This window comes from Delphinus delphis, chromosome 6 (genome assembly GCF_949987515.2).
Source record: "Delphinus delphis chromosome 6, mDelDel1.2, whole genome shotgun sequence".
Taxonomy (NCBI): Eukaryota; Metazoa; Chordata; class Mammalia; order Artiodactyla; family Delphinidae; genus Delphinus; species Delphinus delphis.
The window spans coordinates 100,565,057-100,575,116 of NC_082688.1; the positions used below are offsets into that span (position 1 = coordinate 100,565,057).

At 52.4% G+C, this 10,060-nt stretch overlaps 1 protein-coding gene across 1 annotated transcript; it reads right to left on the reverse strand.

The window, feature by feature from the left end:
- Nucleotides 1-2,033: 2,033 nt before the first annotated feature.
- On the reverse strand, nt 2,034-5,704 carry NKX2-6 (NK2 homeobox 6). The gene is made up of 2 exons (XM_060013571.1): nt 5,431-5,704; nt 2,034-2,662 (listed from the first exon to the last, which is right to left on the reverse strand). Exons 1-2 carry the CDS (start codon nt 5,702-5,704, stop codon nt 2,034-2,036), a joined length of 903 nt encoding a protein of 300 aa, XP_059869554.1.
- Nucleotides 5,705-10,060: the final 4,356 nt, after the last annotated feature.

Here is a 10,060-nt window from a genome sequence, read left to right on the forward strand (position 1 = left end):
AAGGAATACCCACCCCCCGGCAAAGTGAAAGAAGTATGATATCACCGTGTGACAATTTTCTCATGATGGAGATTTTAACTGTAATCTCTATTTTTTTTTTTAGTGTTAGCTTAACTGACCAAGGAATATTTACTGAGATTTCTTAATTTAAAATATACAGACATTTCTAAAATATATATATACAGACATTTCTTAATTTAAAATGTACATTTTTATCCCAGGGATGCAAGGCTAACTATAATTGAAAAACACTGCAGGGTGTTTCTAAATACACTTTTATTAATAGATATTTATGGAGAAATAAAAGAGAAAAGGGATGAAACCAAAAAGGAGAGAAAATATAAGGAAATGGTAGTAAGGAGAAATGTGAATACTTACCGTTGTTTTTAACTTAAACTTTAAGAGATGTAAGCTGTCAATTGTCAGGCATCGCTTACATAGGACCAAGCAGTCCCTGTTTCCCGTTGGCAAAAAACAACCAGGGCAGATGCAGAAATGAGAAAATGCAGGGCCAGTACAATTTAATTAAAATTAGAATTTATTAAATAATAGAATTGAACTTTTGACAAGTTAGTGGTCCAGGGGATGAAGAAGCAGAGTTTTTCATTGTCTAAAAAATGATATCCAAGGAAAAAGAAAAGAGCCTGATTTTTCTACTAGTACCTGCCAAAGACAACTGTCTTATTTGATTCCCATGTTCCCATTAACAAAATGAGTTTGTTCTCAGTCTTCAGTTTGCGTGATTTCAGACATATTTGCGCCTGGGGGAATTGTAACTTTCCCTAAAATTCAGGCTTCCTGCCCATCCTGTTAGGACTTATGGACAAGTGGGAGCCTCCTTTTCTGGTGTGGAATTTAGAAACCTACTACCTTCTGAAAGAAAACCTACTGGGGCTGGTAGGGAAGGAGATGGAGAGAGGTAACCTCTCCAGAGCGGAATCCAACTTTTGTCTCTCTAGGGAATTCCCTGTGTACTGAAGACTTAGAACTTCTGAGTTTCATTTTTACTTTAATTTGAAGTTGTTTAGCAGAAACCTAGAGGTGGATAGATTCTAATGGCCTACACACAAGGCAAACACACACTAATATATTTAGTCTATTTACTCAAGAGGTTGAACTGTATACAGGAGATAAAATGCACTTACAGTGGGGTTTCCCTGGTGGCGCAGTGGCTGAGAGTCCGCCTGCCGATGCAGGGGACACGGGTTCGTGCCCCAGTCCGGGAAGATCCCACATGCCGCGGAGCGGCTGGGCCCGTGAGACATGGTCGCTGAGCCTGCGTGTCTGGAGCCTGTGCTCCGCAGCGGGAGAAGCCACAACAGTGAGAGGCCCGCGTACCGCAAAAAAAAAGCACTTACAGTGAGGGAAGAACTAGAGTGTGATGGATATCTTCTGGAGAACAATTGTGCCTCCAGGAAAAAAGCGCTCCACTAGATACTGAGTCCCAGGGAGCGCAGCCCGTGGAAGGGGTGGGGGGGCGCAGATTACCCCCTGCAGGAGGACCTATTTCGCACAAGTCCTCATGACCTCTTGGTCCTCCTTTTCCAGGCTCTTCATCCCCCTCCCCTGGCTCATCTCTTTTTCTCCTTCTTTCCCCACCTGTTGCCTTAAATCGGGGGATCGAGGCCCTCCAGAGCACCCCCATCACCTCCCTATTCCCTGGGGCTGCTGCACACAAATTAAGGAGCCTCTCAGCCCCTGTATTTGAGGCCTGAAAAGTCATCTGCCTCAGAACTACTACTCTGACGCCCGAAACTGCCAGCCACCCTTGGCTTTCCTCCCTCCCAGTGCTGCTTCGTGGGCGGCTGGCTGAGGCCCCGCGTTGCGTCTCTCGGGAGAAGAACGCCCCCAGGGCCTTCAGCTGGATGGCTAGTTGAAGGCAATTCCTAGTCCCAGGGATCGCTCGGGAGAGAAATGCCATCGGGTGGCCTATATTTCCTCCACGGCGGCGCTCCCTCATCCCGGCCGCGAAAGGTTAGCGGAGAGGCGGGACCGAGCATCTGTTCAGGGTGGCGCACCCGAGCCAAGACGCCTCACCAGGCCCTGACCCCCTGAAGCGCGGCGGGCAGATGGCCCTGCGGGTTGGCGCTCGGTCCCCCCCCGCTGAAGCCAGAGCTGGCCTGGGGTACGGGGGGCGCGGGGCCCGGGGGCGCGCCGGCGTAGCCGCCGCCGTAGGGAGCGCTGTAGGCAGCGCCCGCGTAGCCGCCGAAACAGGAATAGGGCGCCGCGGCCGCGCCATAGGGGCCGGAGAAGGCGGGCGTGCGGGGGCCCAGGCAGGGCTTGCCATCCCGCACCAGCACGGGCACCGCCACCCGGCGCGGCGCTAGCGGGTGGCCCGCCAGTTCCAGGGACTTGTCCTGGCGCTGTCTCTTGCACTTATAGCGCCGGTTCTGGAACCAGATCTTGACCTGCGTCGACGTGAGCTGCAAGGCGCTGGCCAGGTGCTCGCGTTCCGGCGCTGACAGGTACCGCTGCTGCTTGAAGCGCCGCTCCAGAGCCAGCACCTGCGCCTGCGAGAAGAGCACGCGCGGCTTCCGCCGGGGCCGCCCTTTGGGATGCTCCGAGCCATCCCCGCGCGCGCCGCCGCCGCCGCTGTCACCCACGTCGCGCTCCTGCACTCGGGTCCCATCGCAGGGGTGCGAGGCTGCGCTGAGGCCGGACTCTAAAAGCACAGGAAGGAACACCGTCAGCGCCAGCCTAAGGCTCACCCGAGAGATTCTTACGCTGTTTTCAAGGGACTCCCCTCCCCTCCTAGTAGCCTTCACTTCGGTTCCCCGTCTCTCCCTTCTGCTGACCCCTCACCCCGTCCCAAAGCTCGTTCCTTTCCCCCAAGCTCTGTCGCTTTTGCAGCTGCTGGAACACAATGCAAATTGTGACACTCAGTGGTACCCAGTGTACAGTCGTTTCCCCAAAGATAGACTCTTGATCCAGAGTCTAAGCTTCATTCTCTTCTTAGAATGTCTGTATCTGGGCTGTTCTCTGTGATTGCAATTCTAAAGTGTGGACGAGCTTGGGGAAACTTTTGCTGCGAGCCTATTAGATAGAGACTGACTTTAGATTGCTCTTGGTGGGGAAAGAGAGAGACAGAGGCAGAGAGAGAGAGAACCAAAACTCGGTGACGTGCTTGCTCGGAGGCTCCCATCTGCCTGGCTATCTGTTGTGGCCCAGCGCGCACCGCAGGGTACTTGGTTTCTAGCCCAGGTGCCAGGGTCTCCAGTGCCTCCCACCTTCACCTCATCTTTGCTCACATCCTTGTCTCTTTGGTCATCAGATGCTCCACTGGCACCAGGAACCCGTCCCATCTTTCCTGGACGCGATCCTCTGTATCCAAATTAACAACATAAAATAAAATAAAAAATATTTTCTGGCTGCTGATTCTTGGCTCGGAAACTGAGGTTCTCTTTGCAGGATATGTAAAGTTAAGATCCACATTTGGTTTTAAAAAGCGTCCTCTTTCTCCTTTGGGGTCTCCCGGGAGAGCAGGTGGCGTTGGCTTCTCCCGGACTTCCTCTTCGGGTCGGGCAGCGCCCTCGAAGATAACCCCTGGGCGACTGTGCCCGGGGGGCCTCCAAGACGCAGACTTTCCTTCCCTTCTTCCCACATCTCCTGATTTGGCAAAGCTCTGCTTTTTAGCCAAGGGTAGGTAGGAAGGAAATGCTGAGTTTTCGTGGAAATTCACGCCAGGAGAAAACCGGGAACATGAAAGGATGTATGCTCTTGGCGAGGCGGAGCAGGAAGCCCCTAATTAGAGCCAGTACTACTTGGAATCCGACTCCAAATCCACAACCGCGCTGGCGCAGTCTCCTGGGGCAAGGGGCTGTTTGGTATTTCAGATTGAGGAAATAAAACCTTCCTTCAGAGAAGCCTGTGCTCAGACAAACTTAGGACATCTCTCCCCGCAAAGAGGAAAGATATTGACGAGGGTGTGTTTTCTTAGCAAATCAAAAAGTAACAGCTGGCCTTCGGTGACTCTGTGGAACAAGCAGGACCCCATTTGGGAGTCGCTGACCACGCAGACCGAGGGGCTGCAGGCCACTCCGTGCCTTCCCGGTCACAGTTCGGAGCCCCTCTCACCCTGAGTCCCTGCAAGCAAGTTGAGGACGGAGGAGGCGCACAGAATCCCCCAGGGAAGATCCCTTCCACGCGCGATCGGTGGCTGCCATGGCCCCTGGGCTTAGTTCCTGGAGCTGGGCGCCGGCCCCTTCTCGGCGACAACCGCAGCCGCACAACAGCGAGCCGCCCCGGGCGTGCCAGGGGAGGAGGAAAGCCCTGCGGCTGTCTTCAGCTGCCAGGTGACAGCGATGGTCAGAGGAGCGTGACCCCTTTTTCGGCAAAGCCGAAGTGAACGGCGAGCTGTCTGAGCAGCGCTGGGAGAGATTAAGGTTTAGAGTCCGCTGCAGAAAATTCACAGGTTTCTTTGGGAACACAGCAAAGTGTACTGTTCTCCAGGCTCCCGGAGCAGGTGAATAACCAGCCTGCAAGTCGACGAATAACCCTGAACCAGCATCTTAATTTTCTTCATGTGGTTAGTTTGAGGCTCGAATTGAGTGTCCGTGGCACAGCCTGGCCGAGGAGGCCTGACCTGCGAGGCGCCTCTCGGGAGCCCCCACACCAGCATGGAGGCTGCGGACCAAGACGCAGAGGTTTGGAAAGAGGAGGAGTAGCCTTTTCATCCCCCCAAATGTCGAGCCTCTCCCGCCAAAACTTCCCGGCTGGCAAGAGCCAGCCCAGCACGACCCCCGTCCACCTCTTCCCTTCCTGCCGCTGGTCGCAGATGCCTTGGCCTCTCCGCCAGCGCACAAGGTTGCTCCTCCGGAGACCAGGCGCTGAGACTCCGCTGGAGTCGTTCGTCTCCCAGAACAGCTAAAACGCGAGCTGCCTTTACCGTGCTCCAGGCAGAGGAACGACTGGACTGGTCAGGCCACTCGGCAAGCCCCAAGAAAAGGCTGGGCTGGGATTGACCCCAGAGCCTACGGAGTTTCCACTCCCAAAGCGCCCGGCTGCTTTGATGGTTACACTTTCGGCAGACGGTTTAGGGTACAGAGGGTGGGAGATGGCTGGCAAAGCTGGTGGTGATGGAGCACAGCTAAGATACTGTAGAGGGCTTTGCTGTAAGAAAGAGAAGCTGGAGTTTCTGAGAACTGTGGCTGTGGGTCGGGGCGGGGGGGAAGTGTCTGTGGGAATCAGAGGACTGGCTGTGGAAATAGTGAACCCCCAAAATTCAGGACCTCATTTTCGTTAGGATGTCTGGAGGAGACGTTAGAGGGGGCTGAGAGTCCTGTCTTTCGGACTGCTCATGTGAAGGAAAACGGGGCTAGCCCTCGGAGCCGGGAAGACCAGGAGATGCGTGTCCCCCCACGAGCCGATTGGTAATAATCCACCCCACCTCTTGGTCTCCCTGTAGGAGCCAAGACCCGAGGGCGTACTCACGTGGCTCGCCCACCAGTTCAGCGTCCATCTCTGTGACTGTCTCACAGGGACCTTCAGGAGGCTCTGACCCTTCCTGCCTTCTGTCGCCGTCGCCGCTACCGGTGCTGGGAACCTCCGACCCTCGCTGTTCTGGGACCGGTAGCAGGTACTGAGAGCTTTCCGGGCTCCTCCGTGCACCCCTGAGTTGCAAGGCCTCCGGGCCAATCTGCTCATGCTCCAGCCTCAGGATGTCATTGACCGAAAAGGGAGTGGAGGTGACAGGGTTCAGTAACATCCTGAAGGAGGAGGGGGCGGGGCTGGGGCGTCCCTGGTCCCCACAGAGCGCAGCGCGCTGAGCTTTCCGTTTTGCCGCTGCAGACTCCGCAGACCCAAGGTCTACGATAGACACCCAGCGTCCCGTACTGCGCCTTCCTCTGGGCCATCCCTGCCAGTCGATTGACCGGGCCGGGTGACGAAACCGCGGACCCCCATTGGTTCCCGCAGAACCCACGTGTTAACTCGGCATCTCCCCCCGCCCCAGTCCTTTCTTCTCTCGTCCTTCTAATTCCTCTCCAACCCCCAGCCACCTTCCGAAAGGTTTGGGTTCTCGAAAGCAAGGAAAACGGGAGAGAGCCTGCGCACGGCTCGTATCTCGGTGAATACAGTACAAACGGGAGCTTCCCAGGTCAACCTTGGGTCCCTCGGGACTCTCCTAGAGGGTGTGCGGGGATGGGGGTGGAACCCTTGCTCTGCAACCCTAGTTGGTCCCTCCGGCCTAGCCTTAGCTCAACTGTCCAACGCCTGGCAGAGGAAAACTCAGGTGGAGACCGCTGGGCACCCGCGGGATTGGAGCTGCACGCGTGAGTGTAAATGCGCGCACGGCAAGGGCCAGGAGGCTGAGAGCTCCTTCCAGGGAGCAGAGGCTGGACCGCAGAGGAGCGAGTCTGGACCCTCCACGGCCTAGACTGAGGTGGAAATGTCTCACTGAGAGCCGAGTCCGCATGTAGGGAGCCGAGATCCGCCACTTCCCAGGAGGGACATCTCAGACCTGGAGCGAAGAAAGGACTTGGGAGCTATATTGGGGGAGCCCCTGACCTCTTTATAGGCTCCGTGAGTGGGTAAGGAGGAGAAAGGTAATAGTCCCCGCCGGGGTGTAGGGGCCAGACAGGTGCTCACCTTGCCCTTCACGACCCCAGGGCCCTTCTTTTCCTCCCCTTTATCCTCCCTAAAGTTGATTGTCTTGAGTGTGTGTGCATGTGTGTACGAACGCGGCGCCCCACGAAGGGGTGGGAAGTTTTGACGAGCATCAAATCTTCGGGAAAGCTCCTTGGGCACAGCCGGACCGAGTAAAGGGAGGCAGTGTGTGCAGTGGTTATGCAGGTGGAATCCACAGGTCCAGCCCTCACTCTGGAGCATATCAACTGTGGGCTTCGAGCAAAGTATTTACCCTCCCAATCTTAAGTAAAAAAAAAAAAAAAAAAAAAAAAAAAAAAAAAAATGGAGATAAGAATAAGCCCATCACAGGATGATTGTGAGAATTAAGAGATAACATGTATGAAAATATCGGCGATTGTTACTACTCACGCTACATGGTTCAGTCAAACATGATTCCGGGTCAGCAGTGGTAGCACAGAATCTAAGAAGTTAAAAAACTTTTTTAAAATCCAAATGAGATCTCATTAGAATTCTTTTTGGAATTTCAAATACAATGTTTCTTAAATAAACCTTCTTAGGAGAATTCAATATTATAAGAACTAACTGGGCATTATTATTTCCTGAAACCCAGATAAACTGTACACATCTCCTCAGGCTAGTGAGCGCAAAATTTCTCAGAAAAATTCATGCAAATTTTTGGCAAATTTGATGGTTCAGTCAAGAAATAATTTCTTATATATCGTATCATTTAATCTTTACATCGAAGATATACCCTGAGTGTTTCCAGCTTTCCTTTTCTTTCATTAGTGAAGAGTCGAAATCAGAGAGGTTGAGCGACTCCAGAGGTGGCCCAGCTCGTCAATGGCAAGGTGCACCAGGACCCCTGTTTTGCCAAAACAGAACTCCTCCCTCCTCCCCCCCACAAAGAGACATCTCTTTGTCCTCAGAGACATCGAAATCTTTCAATGACTCATACATTTATTTAAATTTTGTTTTTTTTTTCTGATTATAAAAGTCATGCACACTTTGGAAAAAATTAGGAAAAGTTGAAAAGAAAAACAAGATCCATCCGGAGATGATATTTTAGCTCACTTCCTTCTTTATATATTTTTGCATGTATGAGCTCATAGGGGATATGCGAGCTTGTATATTTTAAATTTACATCATGAGCATGTGTAGCTTCTCTAAAGAGTTTTTACAGATATATTTTAAAATGGTAATATGATAGTCCATGTTATGGATGAACCATAATAGACTGTTTATACTTTTACATTACAGCTTTTTTTTTTTCTGTCGCTGTGAACAAGGCTTCAGAGAACATCTTCATCCTTGTCAACATTTTGGATTATTTCCTCAGCGTAAATATGTAGAATAAACAATGAATCAAATATTTTAACACTTCTAAAACATATTTCACGACTTCCTAGAAAAACAGTATTATGGTATCCTCCTCCCTGCAGAGGTGCAAGCGATTGTCTGGTTAGGCGTGTGTTTACAGCCAGCCGGGCACCCAAAACACGACGAATTTAGAACCTTTCCATTCAGAGCACGCCGGGTAGGCGCTCTTCCCACTCCTCTCTGGGAGCCGGCAGAGTCCTCGCCTTCCAAGCTCGGCTGGGAGGGCAACCCGATTAAAAACTTTAAGTCACAAACCTTCCAGCACGTTATTCTAGAGTGGAATTCTCTCGGCGGACTGCCGCGCTCTAGGAAGTCGTAGAAGAAAGGGCACCTTGGAAGAAATTGACATCAGCAGCCCGGAGTTCAAATCCTTCTCTCAGATCCGCAGGCTTGCCTTTCTTCCCTGGTTTGCTGCCAGGATCAAATGAGATTTTGGACGTGGAAAGGATTGCTAACCCCTCTCAAGCGGTGCGATCACGAATCTTCGTTACCGAAAGAACTCAGGCTCCCCGGGGAAACCTGGAGAGCCGGGCCCACATCGCCCTCGCCCACCGAGGCCGGGAGAGCAGCGGGCCGGGAACCTGCACCTTGGCGCTCGGGTCTCAGCTCCCGGCGCTTTCCGCTCGCCCGGGCCTCGCGCCCCCGGAGTTGTCTGCCGCGGTTCGGGACCCCGGGCGTTGGGACATCGCGGTAAATGAGCCGGGCCTCCGCGTCCCACTTTTTCCTCCCCGTCCAGCGCCAGGGCGCATTGAGCTGTGCGCCCCGGGGAGTGGAACCGCTGCGCTGATCTCGCCCCTTCCGGGTCAATGGATTGCAGCCGCGTTAGGGACAGCCCCGCGGCGGGAGGATGGTGCGAGCTCTCGGCAGCTAGCTGGAGCGCGGGCGTCGGGGAGGGGAGGGGAGTAATCTGGCCCGGTGGCGTGAGCAGAAAGGCCAGGAGTCCTGGGGCTCTCAGGCGCATCCCCGGACCCGGCGCAGCCCGGACAAGGAGGTGCGGTGTGTGTGTCCCTTCGGCATGAGTGGAGAAGTCATCATCTCTGTGCGGGGGAGATGGTGGGGGGGACGGTGTGTGAGCTGAGCGGATCTGCTTTACTCCACCTGGCTCACAACACAAAACGCTCAAACAATACTAGGTCCACACATGTGTTTTGACCGCCTACCGTGGGCTAGTTCCGTCCAAACTCTGAACATACTGGGGAAATGAGGGGCCTCAGAGCCTTAATTTTATCCCATTCTTTTTTAAAAAATTTAAATGAATTTTTATTGAAGTATAGTTGCTTTACAATGTTGTGTTAGTTTCTACCGTGCAGCAAAGTGAATCAGCTATACGTATACATATATCCTCTTGTTTGGATTTCCTTCCCAGTTAAGTCACCACAGAGCACTGAGTAGAGTTCCCTGAGCTATACAGTAGGTTCTCATTAGTTATCTATTTTATACATAGTATCAATAGTGTATATATGTCAATCCAATCTCCCAATTCATCTCCTCCCCCCTCCCCCATTTTACCCCATTCTTGCACAGGAGACAGACTCAAATCATTCCCATGATACCTGGCACAATCATATGGAATTTGTGCGCCATATTTATTGAAACTCTTCCCATCCACGGTTAACAAGTGTCCTTTTCTCCCCTATTTCAGACTTCGCCAAAACGAAGGGATTTCTTCTTTAAAATTCGATACGCAACAGGCAACTTCCAGTAAAGTCCGGGGCTGGGGCCTGTGTGCTTGCAGGAAATCAACTGTCTCCAAGGTCTTTGACGGAAGCTCAGGATCCCCATTAGATTGGACTCGGGCTCTGGGTCTGTTGTCACAGCTGTATCCCCAGGGCCTAGGCTAGCAACCAGCACATATAGCTCTCCAATCAACATTTGTTGGATAAAGGAATCTGCCTTGTTTGCTTGGAGATAGTCCTTCCGATACCCTGGGGACTGGTTCAGTAGAGTCTGGCCCTCCAGGAGTGGGGAGACTGACTTGCCACGGTTTCTATTGCTGGGGTTCTTTTAAAGATATTATAATAGCTTGTTTATATTTTGAGTATGTGAAACAGTAACATAATTCTAAAAGTCAAAATTATGTGAAAAGAAGTGGCCACAC

Bases quoted from the DNA above. Each gene is read 5' to 3' on its own strand.
- NKX2-6 (XM_060013571.1), bottom strand. From the start codon at position 5,704: ATGTTACTGAACCCTGTCACCTCCACTCCCTTTTCGGTCAATGACATC. The intron at 2,663-5,430 runs GTGAGTACGCCC...CTGTGCTTTTAG, and splicing joins TGAACTGGTGGGCGAGCCAC to AGTCCGGCCTCAGCGCAGCC.